The sequence below is a fragment of the Oncorhynchus kisutch genome, linkage group LG5 (genome assembly GCF_002021735.2).
Source record: "Oncorhynchus kisutch isolate 150728-3 linkage group LG5, Okis_V2, whole genome shotgun sequence".
Taxonomy (NCBI): domain Eukaryota; kingdom Metazoa; phylum Chordata; class Actinopteri; order Salmoniformes; family Salmonidae; genus Oncorhynchus; species Oncorhynchus kisutch.
This window is the reverse complement of record NC_034178.2, coordinates 23,771,933-23,788,251: the sequence shown is the minus strand read 5'-3', so window position 1 is coordinate 23,788,251 and position 16,319 is coordinate 23,771,933. Positions and strand designations below refer to the sequence as shown.

General features: G+C 40.7%; 1 protein-coding gene across 2 annotated transcripts; it reads right to left on the bottom strand.

Moving 5' to 3' along the window:
• Positions 1-4,724: 4,724 nt before the first annotated feature.
• tomm34 (translocase of outer mitochondrial membrane 34) lies at positions 4,725-13,367 on the bottom strand. Of its 2 annotated transcripts, none has more exons than XM_020482814.2 (8): positions 13,285-13,367; positions 12,733-12,872; positions 7,859-7,958; positions 7,196-7,348; positions 6,905-7,059; positions 6,616-6,763; positions 6,313-6,439; positions 4,725-6,225 (listed from the first exon to the last, which is right to left on the bottom strand). In XM_020482814.2, exons 2-8 carry the CDS (start codon positions 12,860-12,862, stop codon positions 6,124-6,126), a joined length of 915 nt encoding a protein of 304 aa, XP_020338403.1. In that variant the 5' UTR covers positions 12,863-12,872; positions 13,285-13,367; the 3' UTR covers positions 4,725-6,123. The 2 variants fall into 2 exon arrangements, with proteins under 2 accessions (XP_020338403.1, XP_020338404.1); XM_020482815.2 differs by having other exon boundaries at positions 13,128-13,336.
• Positions 13,368-16,319: the final 2,952 nt, after the last annotated feature.

Sequence of the window (16,319 nt, the reverse complement as noted above, 5' to 3'; positions counted from 1 at the left end):
CTTTCCTCACCATCTTAAATAAGCATGCCCCATTAAAAAAAAGGTATAGCCCTTGGTTCACTCCAGACCTGACTGCCCTTGACCAGCACAAAAACATCCTGTGGCGTACTGCATTAGCATCAAATAGCCTCCGCGATATGCAACTTTTCAGGGAAGTTATGAACCAATATACACAGGCAGTTAGGAAAGCAAAGGCTAGCTTTTTCAAACAGAACTTTGCATCCTGTAGCATAAACTACAATAAATTCTGGGACACTGTAAAGTCCATTGAGAATAAGAGCACCTCCTCCCAGCTGCCCATTGCACTGAGGCTAGGAAACACTGTCACCACAGAATAATCTACAATAATCGAGAATTTCAATAAGAATTTTTCTACAGGCTGGCCATTCTTTTCACCTGGCTACTCCTACCCCGGTCAACAGCTCTGCACCCCCCACAGCAACTTGCCCAAGCCTCCCCCATTTCTCCTTCACCCAAATCCAGATAGCTGATGTTCTGAAAGAGCTGCAAAATCTGGACCCCTACAAATCAGCTGGGCTAGACAATCTGGACCCTCTCTTTCTAAAATTATCCGCCGCAATTGTTAAAAACCCAATTTACTAACCTCTTCAACCTCTCTTTCGTATCGTCTGAGATCCCTAAATATTGGAAAGCTGCCGCGGTAATCCCCCTCTTCAAAGGGGGAGACACCCTAAACCCAAACTGTTACAGACTATCTATCCTACCCTGCCTTTCTAAGGTCTTCGAAAGCCAAGTTAACAAACAGATCACCGACAATTCCGAATCCCACCATACCTTCTCCGCTATGCAATCTCGTTTCCGAGCTGGTCGGAAATGGGTGCACCTCAGCCAAGCTCAAGGTCCAAATCAATATCATTAAACACCATCGATAAAAGACAATACTGTGCAGCCGTCTTCATCGACCTGGCCAAGGCTGTCGACTCTGTCAATCACCGCATTCTTATCGGCAGACTCAGTTTCTTAAATGACTGCCTCGCCTGGTTCAGACTGAGTTCAGTGTGTCAAATCGGAGGGCGTGTTGTGCGGACCTCTGGAAGTCTCTATGGGGTGCCACAGGGTTCAATTCTCGGGCCCAAATGTTTCTCTGTATACATCAATGATGTCGCTCTTGCTGCTGGTGATTCTCTGATCCACCTCTACGCAGACGACGCCATTCTGTATACTACTGTATTCTTCTTTGGACACTGTGTTAACAAACCTCCAGACATGCTTCAATGCCATACACCTCTACTTCCGTGGCCTCCAACTGCTCTTAAATGCAAGTAAAACTAAGTTCAACCCACTGCTTCCCGCATCCTCCCACCCGACTAGCATCACTACTCTGGACGTTTCTGACTTGAATATGTGGACAACTACAAATACCTAGGTGTCTGGTTAGACTGCAAACTCTCCTTCCAGACTCACATCAAGCCTTTCCAATCCAAAATCAAATCTAGAATCGGCTTCCAATTTTGCAACAAATAATCCTTCACTCATGTTGCCAAACATACCCTCGTAAAACTGACTATCCTACCGATCCTTGACTTTGGCGATGTCGTTTACAAAATAGCCTCCAACACTCTACTCAGCAAATTGGATGCAGTCTATCAAAGTGCCATCCATTTTGTCACCAAAGCCCCATATACTACCCACCACTGCGACCTGTATGCTCCCGTTGGCTGGCCCTCGCTTCATATTCGTCACCAAACCCACTGGCACTGGTCATTTATAAGTCTTTGTTAGGTAAAGCCCTGTCTTATCTCAGCTTACTGGTCACCATAGCAACACACACCCGTAGCACGCGCTTCAGCAGGTATATCTCATTGATCACCCCCAAAGCCTTTCCTTCCAATTCTCTGCTGCCAATGACTGGAACGAATTGCAAAAATCACTGAAGCTGGAGACTCATATTGCTAGGTAAAGCCCCGTCTTATCTCAGCTCACTGGTCACCATAGCAACACACACCCGTAGCACGCGCTCCAGCAGGTATATTTCACTGGACACCCCCAAAGCCTTTCCTTCCAATTCTCTGCTGCCAATGACTTGAAAAAAATTGCAAAAATCACTGAAGCTGGACTCATATCTCCCTCACTAACTTTAAGCATCAGCTGTCAGAGCAGCTTACAGATCATTGCACCTGTACATAGCCCATCTGTAAATAGCCCACCCAACTACCTCATCCCCATTTTTTTGTTGTTGTTGTTGCTCCTTTGCACCCCAGTATCTATACTTGCACATTCATCTTCTGCTCATCTATCACTCCAGTGTTTAATTGCTAAATTGTAATTATTTCACCACTATGGCCTATTTATTGCCTTACCTTGTTTGTGTCGAACAAGGTAAATGAGAACTTGTTCTCAACTGGCCAACCTGGTTAAATAAAGGTGAAAATAAAAATACACTGCTCAAAAAAATAAAGGGAACACTAAAATAACACATCCTAGACCTGAATGAATGAAATATTCTTATTAAATACTTTTTTCTTTACATAGTTGAATGTGCTGACAACAAAATCACACAAAAATTATCAATGGAAATCAAATTTATCAACCCATAGAGGTCTGGATTTGGAGTCACACTCAAAATTAAAGTGGAAAACCACACTACAGGCTGATCCAACTTTGATGTAATGTCCTTAAAACAAGTCAAAATGAGGCTCAGTAGTGTGTGTGGCCTCCACGTGCCTGTATGACCTCCCTACAACGCCTGGGCATGCTCCTGATGAGGTGGCGGATGGTCTCCTGAGGGATCTCCTCCCAGACCTGGACTAAAGCATCTGCCAACTCCTGGACAGTCTGTGTGAGACATGATGTCCCAGATGTGCTCAATTGGATTCAGGTCTGGGGAACGGGTGGGCCAGTCCATAGCATCAATGCCTTCCTTTTGCAGGAACTGCTGACACACTCCAGCCACATGAGGTCTAGCATTGTCTTGCATTAGGAGGAACCCAGGGCCAAACGCACCAGCATATGGTCTCACTTTGTGGCCCCCCAAAGAAATGCCACCCCACACCATGACTGACCCACCGCCAAACTGGTCATGCTGGAGGATGTTGCAGGCAGCAGAACGTTCTCCACGGCGTCTCCAGACTCTGTCACGTCTGTCACATGTGCTCAGTGTGAACCTGCTTTCATCTGTGAAGAGCACAGGGCGCCAGTGGCGAATTTGCCAATCTTGGTGTTCTCTGGCAAATGCCAAACGTCCTGCACGGTGTTGGACTGTAAGCACAACCCCCACCTGTGGACGTCGGGCCCTCATACCACCCTCATGGAGTCTGTTTCTGACCATTTGAGCAGACACATGCACATTTGTGGCCTGCTGGAGGTCATTTTGCAGGGCTCTGGCAGTGCTCCTCCTGCTCCTCCTTGCACAAAGGCGGAGGTAGCGGTCCTGCTGCTGGGTTGTTGCCCTCCTACGGCCTCCTCCACGTCTCCTGATGTACTGGCCTGTCTCCTGGTAGCGCCTCCATGCTCTGGACACTACGCTGACAGACACAGCAAACATTCTTGCCACAGCTCGCATTGATGTGCCATCCTGGATGAGCTGCACTACCTGAGCCACTTGTGTGGGTTGTAGACTCCATCTCATGCTACCACTAGAGTGAAAGCACCGCCAGCATTCAAAAGTGACCAAAACATCAGCCAGGAAGCATAGGAACTGAGAAGTGGCCTGTGGTCACCACCTGCAGAACCACTCTTTTATTGGGGGGTGTCTTGCTAATTGCCTATAATTTCCACCTGTGTTCTATTCCATTTGCACAACAGCATGTGAAATTTATTGTCAATCAGTGTTGCTTCCTAAGTGGACAGTTTGATTTCACAGAAGTGTGATTGACTTGGAGTTACATTGTGTTGTTTAAGTGTTCCCTTTATTTTTTGAGCAGTGTTTAAAAATACACATTGGTAATAGAATGGCCTGTATTGAAGAACTCTGTGACCAACGTGGCACCGCCATAGGATGCCTAGAGTGGTGTAAAGCTCGCCACCATTGGACTCTGGAGAAGTGGAAACGCTTTCTATGGAATGATTAATCTCGCTTTACCATCTGGTAGTCGGATGAAAGAATCTGGGTTTGGTGGATGCCAGGTGAACACTACCTGCCCGAATGCATAGTGCCAACTGTAAAGTTTGGTGGAGGAGGAATAATGGTCTGGGGCTGGTTTTCAGGGTTCGGGCTAGCCCCCTTAATTCCAGTGAAGGGAAATCTTAACGCTACATGATACAATGACATTCAAGACAAATCTGTGCTTCCAACTTTGTGACAACAGTTTGGGGAAGGCTCTTTCCTGTTTCAATATGACAATGTCCCTGAGTACAATGCGATGTCCACACAGAAATGGTTTGTCAAGATCAGTGTGGAAGAACTTGACTGGCCTACACAGAGCACTGATGTCAACCCCATCGATCACCTTTGGAATGGATTGCAACACCAACAGTGAGCCAGGCCTAATTGCCCAACATCATTGCCCGACCTCACTAATGCTTTTGTGGATGAATGGAAGCAAGTCCCTGCAGCAATGTTCCAACATCTAGTGGAAAGCCTTCCCAGAAGATTAATGGCTGTTATAGAAGCAAAGGGGGACTAAATTCATATTAATGCCTATGATTTTGGAAAGAGATGTTAGACGAGCAGGTGTCCACATACCATTGACCATGTAGGATACGTGCATTTGGGAAATATTGCCAAGCCTTAATTGACATATTGAAATGCCATGATTACACTGTGTATAAAGTCATATCTTTATTATTTTGCACCATGAGGTAAGCGTTCCAACATTTCACAGAATTGAAAAAAAGTGCTGCAATCACAAATATACCCAGATGACATTGCTGAAATGTAAAACACCCACACTAACTTGTGTCACCACTGCAAAAGCATTGATATTCCAAAGATAAATTTTACAAAAAAGATGTTCAAACATTCCGCAATTGAAGCAACAACTGGACAATGGAAAACAACTAGTTTCACAACTGGTATCATCCAATTCAGCTCCCATCAGGGAGGATGAAAGTTTGATTTGTCCCATTTGTTTCCTGAATCCTAATTAGTGAAAAAAATGACATTAAAGATTATGCATTACTGATAGAATTGTCAACATGTTAGGTGATACGGGTGGTAATGATGTTTCAATATGCTCTTAAATTCACAATAATACGGTAACCATCTGTTTCTCTGGTATAGTGTTACTTTCCTTGACTCAATGAAAATACCCATAAAATGTAATTTTTTATTTATTTATTTAACCTTTATTTAAACTGGGCAAGTCAGTTAAGAACAAATTTTAATTACAATGACGGCCAACACCGGCCAAACCCGGACGACGCTGGGCCAATTGTGCGCCGCCCTATGGGACTCCCAATCATGGCCGTGTCTGTAGTGACACCTCTAGCACTAAGATGCAGTACCTTAGACCTCTGTGCCACTCGGAAGCCCAAGATAACTACGATCTTAAAGGGATAGTTTACCTATAGATGTATTAAAGATAATATAAATAGGTGCTTATATTACAATTTCATGCTTCATGTCCAAATCATCCTAAAGTATCTAAATATTGATTGTGTAACTCATAAGTTACTTTAAATGATTTGGACATTAAGTGCGGGAATGCTAATATAGGTACGATTGACTTGCATTGGATTTGTGCCATAAATGCTAAAAAGTTAGCATTTGAAACAGTGACCAGGTAAACAAAAACAATGCATGGATTGCTGTCCTACCTCGTCCATAGAATGGTTTACTTACAGACTTACTCTGTAAGCAATGTAATTTTGTAATTTGGGTGAACTATATCTTCAACTACAACAGTAGTTGATCGTGAAAATCTCTTATGCTAGTGGAAATACATACAAATGTATAGTCCTTGTAAAACAATGGTTGAATGCTATATTTTCAGTTTCATGCAGTGATTTCATGATGTATATGAAGGCTAAATATGCACTGCATTGACTGTGCTTCCTCTGTAGTAGTCAAAGCAATACTCCATCTTGAGTGGATTTAAGTTAAACAGGCCAGGAAATAGATTGGAAAACCTGCTTCTGTGAGTGAATACAGGCACTTCAGGCATGTACACCAGGTCAGCGTAGGGTCGTTCACATCCACAGGCAACCATCCGAATCACAAGCTCATTTCTTATTTTGCACTTCCAGCAGTAAATTCTGTCCGGCTGTGTTCTTTGGCTCAACTTTCAGCAAGCTGTTTAGATCTTCAATGCAAGCTTTGTAGTCCTGAACGGCAAAATGAACACATCAAACAAAATGTAAAAACTCCATACAATGTACTAACAATTTTTTGTTCATCAGAAAGGCTCTCACTTTCAGCTCCTTGTGTGCCTGTGCTCGTCTGTACAGTGCCTTGATATTAGCGGAGTCAAGTCGCAGGGCCTCTCCACAATCTTGCACTGCCTCCTTGTACATCTTCACAGAGAGGTAGCAAAGTGCCCTATTTAGTACAAAAGGCACAAATTAGTCCCATATAGGAATTATGCACATCCCTTGTAAAACAGGAGCTGGGCAATAACATTTCACAGAACTATATAACAATGCAGAGTTGGGAATACCACTCCCAAGGGTTTGTTGGCATTTGTCTACACACCAGATAGACATTATTAGTCTCACCTATTTGTGTAGGTTGTGATTTCTGAGGAATTGTGTTTGAGGCTCTGAGTATATTTCTCTATGGCTTTCTTGTACTCTCCTTTTTTCACCTGTGCATTGCCTTCCTCTTTCAGGGTTAGGGCTTTTTTAATGGAATCCTCTCCTGGGACTGAAATAAAAATTGATACATCTTATTATTTACAGTACATATGTTACAGGTTGTACAAAGATGAGAATAGTAATAGCCAAATTATTAACAGCATTTTGTTTCTACTCATATTTGAGAGACTGAATCCTATGAAAGACCAACCAGATTTCTCATTTTCTCTGGTGCCATTGTGTTGCGTTGTTTGTTGGCTTGTTGCCAGAGACCATTTTTCTTTGACGGCCATCGGAACAGTGGGAATAAGTGGGAGCTTCTCTCGCCACGAGAGTCCATCCACCTCTGTCAGACACTTCGTCATTCTAGAAAGAAAGAGGGTAAACAAGTTGTACATTCCACTATCTTGATTATGTCCCCTATATATGACAGAAGTTCTTAGAAGTTAAAGGACTTGAAAGGCTTTTTGTAAGTGAAATGGATTTGTGCAACATGTAATACCTGCTGGTACCATCATGGGCGGCAGGTATGTTACAGTCGATCTGTAAGGCTGTCTTGTAGTCCACATAGGCTAATCTGTATCTCTCCAATGCTTCATACGCTGCAGCCCGGCGAAGGAGAGGCTTGATGCCAAACGGAACTAGGTCAAGAGATCTATAAAATAAAACATTTTTAGGTAGCAGTGTTGTTGCAGTAGTATGGACAAAGAAAGCCAGAGAACCTATACAACAGACAAAGTAATGTTCTACTTGAGTATATTGGAAAAAGATTATCGTGATATGTTTTAGGTATAAGTGTTTCTGCAGTAGCAGAACCTAAGCAACACTGGATAAAGTAATGAGTTTCAAAGTAATGAGTTACAGTAAATTGGGAAAATGTTATGTTGATAAGTTTTAGGGTAGGAGTGTTACTGCAGTAGTATGGACAAAGAAAGACAATCTAAGCAACACCGGACAAAGTAATGAGCAAGTAATGAGCTACAGTATATTGGGAAAAGATCATGTTGATATTGTAACGACCCTGGGTTTATAAGCGCGGCCAGTTTCATTCCAATATGTTTGAGGTAGGAGTGTTACTGCAGCAGTATGAACCGACTGTAGAGCCGAAGAAAAAGGCCTTCATGGCCTAACACAAAACATAATGTCCACAATGTAGGCTACTTACACTGTACAGTCCTTCACACACTCCCAACAATTTCCATCCTTCAGATAACTGGCTGCACGGTTAGAATACAGGATACTAAAATCCTCTGGATTCTTCTTTCCTGTAAATTAATTTACAGTGGTAACAATGTATCAGAACATGGAAAGCTTGTTCTGGTTTTAGAAGACTTCAATGACGCACAATATAAAACACATGTATATGGTGTTAGGTGACGCGGCAAACAATGGACGCTATGCGAGAATTGTACCAAAAGAAAAGCAATAAACACATCTGTTCAATAATGTGGTCGTCAAAATACAAAATAAATAACTTGAAAATGTCCATGTGGCAGTTGTTACCCATGTCTAAAAATCCCAATACTATGCGTTATCATATTTACGCGATATAGAACCGTGCTAAGAACCTTTTTGTGAAACCCACGAATTCTGTGAATTTATATTTGCGATGAGTATTCCTCAACACATCAGAGCAAGATCAATAGTGGAAAGTAGGGGGTCATCTGTCATCAGACGTCTTTTGTCTGAAATAGATGGTGAAATGTTTTTCCTTCGCTTCTGTCATTGATGTTTTCAGAGACACTAAAAAAAACAGCATGTTACAATGTAGAGTTTCGTAGCTACAGTGGGGCAAAAAAGTATTTTCCACCATAATTTGCAAATAAATTCATAAAAAATCCCACAGTGTGATTTTCTGGATTTTTTTTTTCATTTTGTCTGTCATAGTTGAAGTGTACCTATGATGACCATTACAGGCCCTCTCTCATCTTTTTAAGTGGGAGAACTTGCACAATTGGTGGCTGACTAAATACGTTTTTGCCCCACTGTATGTTCATGTATAGGTCGTCGGGGGTTGGTCCGAATTCACGTGTGGCCATTTCAATGATGAGCGCTAGCTTGTTAGCTGTGGGATATGTGTTTTGAGGGAGCGCGAGTGTCTGATGCAGTTCGTGGTAGTGGGAGTGCCTGTTTGCTGAGGCAACGAGCTGGGCGAGCGGCAGCACTGCGAGGCATTGACTTTATTTTGCCCGCTGCAAATTTTGTGATTGATGGTTTTATTATTTCAAGTAAAAACTACCAGAAATCAGTGGCTACAGCCCTAAAATCGATTAAAAAACCATTGCTAAATAGCAGTTAATTGAACATAAGACAGTATATAAAGTTGTATTCTAATTTCATAAATTGTTAAACTCTCAGCTTTGCATAAAGTCTTGATAATAATATGACTAGGCTACCTTCAATTATTGGGCTTAAATTATGTATTCCGTAATGCTTAATTTCAAATCAAATGTTATTTGTCACATGCTTAGTAAACAACAGGAGTAGACTAATAGTAAAATGCTTCCCAACAATGTAGAGAGAAATAATAGAAAAGTCTAATGTAATAATAAAAGTAATAAATAATTAATAAATAAAGAACTTGTATATATACATACATACATACATACTAGGGTACCGAGTCAATGTGCAGGGGTATTAGGTAACTGAGGTAGATATGCAAATATAACTAGGAATAAAGTGACGGATAATGAACAATAGCAGCAGCGTATGTGATGAGACAAAAAAGTCAGTGCAAAAAGGATCAATGCAGTTAGTTCGGGTAGCTATTTGGTTAACTATTTAACTAACTATTTAGCAGTCTTATGGCTTGGGGGTAGAAGCTGTTCAGAGTCCTGTTGGTTCCAGACTTGGTGCATCGCTTGCCTTGTAGTAGCAAAGAGAACAGTCTGTGACTTGGGTGGCTGGAGTCTGACCATTTTTAGGGCCTTCCTCTGACACCGCCTGGTATAGAGGTCCTGGGTGGCAGGGAGCTCGGCCCACAGTGATGTACTGGGATATAACCACTACCCTCTGTAGTACCTTACAGTGACCAAGTGGTGATTTAGCCAGTCATGCTCTTATTAAATATGTAAATTAAACCGTTACCATTACAAATGTAGACAGGACAAAGAATAGACGCCAAACCAATTATAATTGCCAAGATAATCCATCCACCTGATAGGTGTGGCATATCAAGAAGCTGATTAAACAGAATCATCATTACACAGGTGCACATTGTGCTGGGAAAAATAAAAGACAATGGACATCATGATCTCGTCACGGTGTCTCAGCATTCTAATTGCCATCGAAAAAATGCTACGGTGTTCGTTGTCCGTAGCTTATGAATCCCAATACCATAACCCCACCGCCACCATGGAGTACTCTGTACGCAGCGTTGACATCAGCGAACCGCTCACCCACACGACGCCATCCATGCTGTCTGCCATGCTGTCTGCTGTTTGTTACGTTAGTTAATCCATTTTAGAATAAGACTAAAACATTTTCCTCAATCTACACACAATATCCCATAATGACAAAGTGAAAAACAGGTTTTTAGAAATGTTAGCAAAAAATAAATAGCTTATTTACATAAGTATTAAGAGCCTTTGCTAAGACTCGAAATTGAGCTCAGGTGCCACTCTGGTACACTCAATTGATTGGACATGATTTGGAAAGACACACACGTCTGTATAAGGTCCCACAGCGCATGTCAGAGCAAAAAACCAAGCCATGAGGTCAAAGGAATTGTCAGTAGAGCTCTGAGTCAGGATTGTGAGGAGGCACAGATCTGGAGAAGGGTAACCACCAAGACTCTTCCTAGAGCTGGCCGCCCTACCACACTGAGCAATCAGGGGAGAAGGGCCTTGGTCAGGGAGGTGACCAAGAACCCAATGGTCACTCTGACAGAGCTCCAGAGTTCCTCTGTAGAGATGGGAGGATCTTCCAGAAGGACAACCATCTCTGCAGCACTCTACCAATCATGCCTTTATGGTAGAGTTGCCAGACAGAAGCCACTCTTCAGTAGAAGGCACGACAGCCCACTTGGTTCACCAAAAAGCACCTAAAGGACTCTCCGACCATGAGAAACAAGATTCTCGGGTCTGATGAAACCAATATTGAACTCTTTGGCCTCAATGCCAAGCGTCACGTCTGGAGGAAACCTGGCACCATTTCTACTTTGATTCATGGTGGTGGTAGCATCATGCTGTGGGGATGTTTTTCAACGGCAGGGACTAGGAGACTAGTCAGGATCGAGGGAAAGATGAACAGATTAAAGTACAGAGAGATCCTTGATGAAAACCTGCTCCAGAGAGCTCAGGACCTCAGACTGGGGTGAAGGTTCACCTTACAACAGGACAAGGACCCTAAACACACAGCCAAGACAATGCAGGAGTGGCTTCGGGACAAGTCTCTGAATGTCCTTGAGTGGTACAGCCAGAGCCTGGACTTGAACCTGATCGAACATCTCTAGCGAGACGTAAAAATAGTTGTGCAGCGACGCTCTCCATCCAAACTCACAGAGCTTGAGAGGATCTGCAGAGAAGAATGGGAGAAAATCCCCAAATACAGGTGTAGCATCATACCAAAGAAGACTCAAGGCTGTAATCACTGACAAACGTGCTTCAACAAAGTACTGAGTATAGGGTCTGAATACTTAAGTAAATGTGAAATCAGTTTATTTTTAATACATTTGCAAACATTTCTAAAAACCTGTTTTTGCTTTGTCATTATGGGGTCTTGTGTGTAGATAGATGAGCGGGGAAAACTATTTAATCAATTTTAACTTAACGAAATGTCTGGGAGTCTTTCCGAATGCACTGTATATAGATTCATCAAAAATGGCTATTGATGCCGAAAAGGCTATTAGACCATCTTGAATGTCCTTTTCTATTCAAAACTTTGAAAGCTTTCAACTTTCCAGCTGAAATAATAAATGTGCTGATGCAAAAATATACACAAATAATACATTATCTGATTAAAATGCTTAAGAGAGGGGCAAAAGAAAGGCATGTCTTCTCTCTCTCCCTCCTGTTTGCACTGGCAAGTGAATCTCTTGCAGAAAGAATTAGACAGGACCCAAGCGTAACAAGTATCAGGCTTGGCAAACATTAATATAAACTAAATGCATTTGCAGATTATGTCCTGCTATACCTAACCAATATTGAAAACAATGCCCCCCTTGCTAAAATTATTTTCAAAATACTAATACAATTCACCTGGGGGAAAAACAAAATAATATCATTAGGAAGATTAATGATCTACAGCAATCTATTAAGTTGACCACAAACAATATCAAATACTTAGAATGCTTATTAGCGACCACAAACAACAAATATACACCGAGTGTAAAAAACATTAAACAAGTGCTCTTTCCATGACAGACTGACCCGGAGAGGACAGTTTAAACTTTTTTTTTTAAAATTTTTACCTTGAGACATGGATTGTGTGTGTGCCATTCAGAAGATGAACGGGCAAGACAAAAGATTTAAGTACTTTTGACAGGGTATATTAGTTGGTTCCAGGCACACCGGTTTGAGCGTATCAAGAACTGCAACGCTGTTGGATTTTTTACGCTCAACCGTTTCCCATGTGTATCAAGAATGACCCACCATGCAAAGGACATCCAGCTAACTTGACACAACTGGGACGCATTGAGAGTGAACATGGGCCAGCATCCCTATGTAACGCTTTTGACACCTTGCAGAGCACATGCCCTGACGAATTGAGGCTGTTCCGAGGGCAACTCAATATTAGTAAGGTGTTTCCAAGGTTTTGTACACAGTGTATAAAGATAACGTTATCCCATTACTCAACAATATGATAGCAGATCTAATTAAATGGAACAAAATTCCCATAAAATAAGATTTTAGCAATGGTAAATCCTATCCTCATGAAATAGTGCTGTGTGTTCCTGAGAAGCTTCTCTATAACATGCAATACAAAGTATAACACCAGAACCAACGTTTAATGTAACCCCCTACCATGTAGCCTGGTCACAGAAAACACTACTAGAACATTAAGCCATTGTTGTGACTGGCTTGTTAGCTAGCTGCCTACCTGACTTCTCCACTTCTTTGATAGCCTGGCTGTAAATAGAAGCAGCCTCCCCATACTGTCCAGTTTTAAAGAATTCGTTGCCTGCTTGTTTCAACTCTGTCCAAGACTGGGAACGACGCTTCTGTGACATCTTTGTTTTTCTGTAACACATGACAGAAACAGTTGCAAGATAACGTTAGTTGGCTAACGTTAGCTTTACGTTTGGCTAGCAAGCAAGCTAACTTTTACAGTCAACAAAAGTTATTGTTAATAGCTACTAAATTTAGCCAGCCAACTAACGTTAGCTTCTACATACTTCCCTTTAATAATCTGGCCAGCATAATTTGAGCTAATTTCTTAAAAATACAGTAGCTAACTAGCATAGTATTAGTGTATCCCGCTAGGTCTCAATTTACCAGTGACGGAATTAATATTGATATCTGGGCAAGCCGGTTGTGTAACTAGCTATGATCTACTGTACTCGTCCGCAAATCGTCTAACTAATAATGTTAGCTAGTAAACTCAAGATCTTAAACAAGTTAGCTATAGAGGTGTAATACGTGTCTCGCTTACTAGCTAATCACGAGCATCGATCAGTGGGTTTTCAGAATCACGTTAACCGCTGTGATTGAAAAAGGCAAGAACAAATAAGTACTTCCGGGTCACGGATTTGTGGACTCATTCAGAGTAAAAGTTCCGCCCTGTGTACTTTGTAAATGAATAATGAAAATGTCGACATATATATACAAATTTATACTAATTATCCTACAAATAATAAATACGAGTATTTCCATATTATGTTATGTAATTTCATTTTTTATGTATATTTTTTCCAAGCCTATATGGTCAACAATGTTTGTGTGTGTGTACTTCTATCACTTATTGCATCATACAAAATTATCTGTATGTTGTGTTGCAGTAAAAGGGCGGTCCATACTACTCAGAGCACTTCTAGTGTCCAAATCCACAGAGTTTACACCCAGAGGAGCATCTCTGCTCATTTGGCAGCCCTTATAGAGTCGGCCATCAACTTAAATCCAATGGTTTTTTCGTATTGCACTACAAAATTATCTGTACGTTGTGTCACAGTAAAAGGGGGTCCATTCTACTCATGAGCACTTGAGGTTTTCAAATCCATAGAGTTTACACCCAGAGGAGTGTCTCTGCTCATTTTAGCGGCCCTTATAGAGTGGCCCATCAACTTTTATTTAAAAAAATCTTCATATTGGACATACCTATTGCACTGTACAAAATGATCTATACTTTGTGCCACTGTAAAAGGGGGGGGGGGTCCATTCTACTCAAGAGCACTTTTAATTTCCAAATCCACAGAGTTTACACCCCCAGTCGTTTCGCTGCTCATTTTGAGGCCATATTTCATGTCGGACATACATTTTGCACCATTTCTGTACATTGTGTTGCAGCAAAAGGGGGTCCATTTTACTCAGGAGCACCTGTAGCTTCCAAGTAAACAGAGTTTACAAGATTTAGAAGAAAATGAACATGATTAATAAAAGAGAAAAATATTTATTAAATATATATATTAAATATATTTTTACATTTCACTTTGAACAACTACCCCATCTAGTGTCCTTTTAAAATTCTGACTAATGACGGAAAATATCATTTTTTTGTAGCGTTCAGTTCTCTGACCAGCCTCCTCTGGAACATACATATTGCACTGTATGCAATTTATACTATTATAGTGGCCCTTAATCTGTGGAAAAGTTCCTGAAAACTGATATTCAAGGCATAGAGCTGGTTATGCTCCTTAAGTGAGTAAGTGAGTCGCTGATGAATACGAATGCAAAATAATGACAAATGGAAACAAAAATAATGTCAATGCTAGTTTTTATTTCTTGCTATTTTGAAATACCTATTTTCAAGAGGGAAGTGAAAAAACAGATACCTACTTAAAGCCAATGTTGGAGAAACTGAAAAATAACTTCCCTGATCGCTTTTAAGACAATCGAGCAAGCTCATGAAAATACACAAATCATTAACAATAACTCAATTATTTATAGGGAAACATACTTTCATATACTTATTACAACAAAAACAATTATTTAATAGCCGAACCTACAATAATCAGACTTTCGAACTAGTACTTAATAATCAGGGCTGGTGTCTGCTCTTAAGGACCCACAGGTTGTGCAAGACTTTGTTCAAGCCCAGTTCTACCATACATGTTTCTACTAATAAGCTGATTAGTAGAATTAGGTGTGGTAGAACAGAGATGGAACATGAAGCCACCATCCCCGATACAAAATACTAACAAATCACAAACTGCTGGGAAACACCCATAAAGGGATGAGTCATTAGACAAGTACAAAAGCACACAAAAAAAATTACAAAATGAAACAGAAAATTAGTTGGCCTAAAATCTATGCTTTCGAATTTTTGGCTAATATAAATGTCATAAATAATGCTTTTGAATTTAAACAATATATTTACAAGAAGATCAACACAACTTCCACTTTGTTCTCTTTGTGATTTCAGCAAATGACCTTGGTGAGGAACATTGTCTCAAAGGTCCCAGGCCTTCAGTTCCTGAAAGACAAAATACAATTTCTGATAATCATGCAACATGAAGCATTCAACAGATGATTGTGCTTTCAAATCCATCTTGGAAAAGTACAAAAAAAATAATTATATGACCAATATGAAAAAACAATTGGATTTAAGTTGACGGGCCACTCTATAAGGGCCGCCAAATGAGCAGTTATTGAGCAGTTATTGGGTGTAAACTCTCTTAATTTGGAAACTATAATAATATAGTAATACTATTAACATTGTTATTTCTATTATTATAGTAATAATGGCTTTTTAAATAATGTTTTGTAATTTATATTACTGTTGTTACCATGATAACTATCTAGTAATTATTACTTTTAATGCTGTTAACAATAATGTCAATGCTATATAATATTATTTGTGCTATAAAGGCTATTACATTTTTTTTTCTTCATATTGTTAAACAAAGTCTGCTAACATTTCCTCATAAAATGTGACGAATTACGACCATTTGTATTATTTTTTCATCTTCATTGTGGGACTTTTATTTTGAAGGAAAATCGCCGAGGTCACGGCTTTAGTCTTGCAAGTTCTTGCTTATTCTTGCTGGCGGAATGGAGATCTTGGCAAGGACGGACACGCTATTTTCGGTTCTTCCTTTCTTTGGACAGGGAAAGTATGGGTAGCTCCAGCCCAATATGGCGACCGGAGAATGGGCGAGTGGGTGTGTCGAAAGTAATGCATGTTTTTATTTTGTATTTTTTTAAAGTAGTGTGTGTATGGAAAGCGAATCAGCTAATTTGGCAGATTTGTTGCCACACAATACCGTTTTGCGTTGCTGACTGGTCTGCAGTATCATAGTAAATCTGCGACCAGTGCTTGCCCACTTGAAGTGTGTCCTGCTTGGTATCATGGTAGTGTCGTTGGCAGTAGCTACGTGGCCATTTTTTTTCACATCAGTTTATTTAAAGTATGATAGCAACCTACACAATAAATATCTAATATTGATATCCACCTAGATTTCACCTTAGTATTTTTTTACAGAATTTCAGTTTCATCTTCTCCCTTTGGAGGCTACTGGGCTTCCTCTCACA

Coding starts and splice junctions, on each gene's coding strand:
- tomm34 (XM_020482814.2), bottom strand. CDS start 12,862: ATGTCACAGAAGCGTCGTTCCCAGTCTTGGACAGAGTTGAAACAAGCA. Junction 7,959..12,732: donor CAAAGAAGTGGAGAAGTCAG/GTAGGCAGCTAG, acceptor ATTAATTTACAG/GAAAGAAGAATCCAGAGGAT. Junction 6,440..6,615: donor ATCACAACCTACACAAATAG/GTGAGACTAATA, acceptor TGTACTAAATAG/GGCACTTTGCTACCTCTCTG.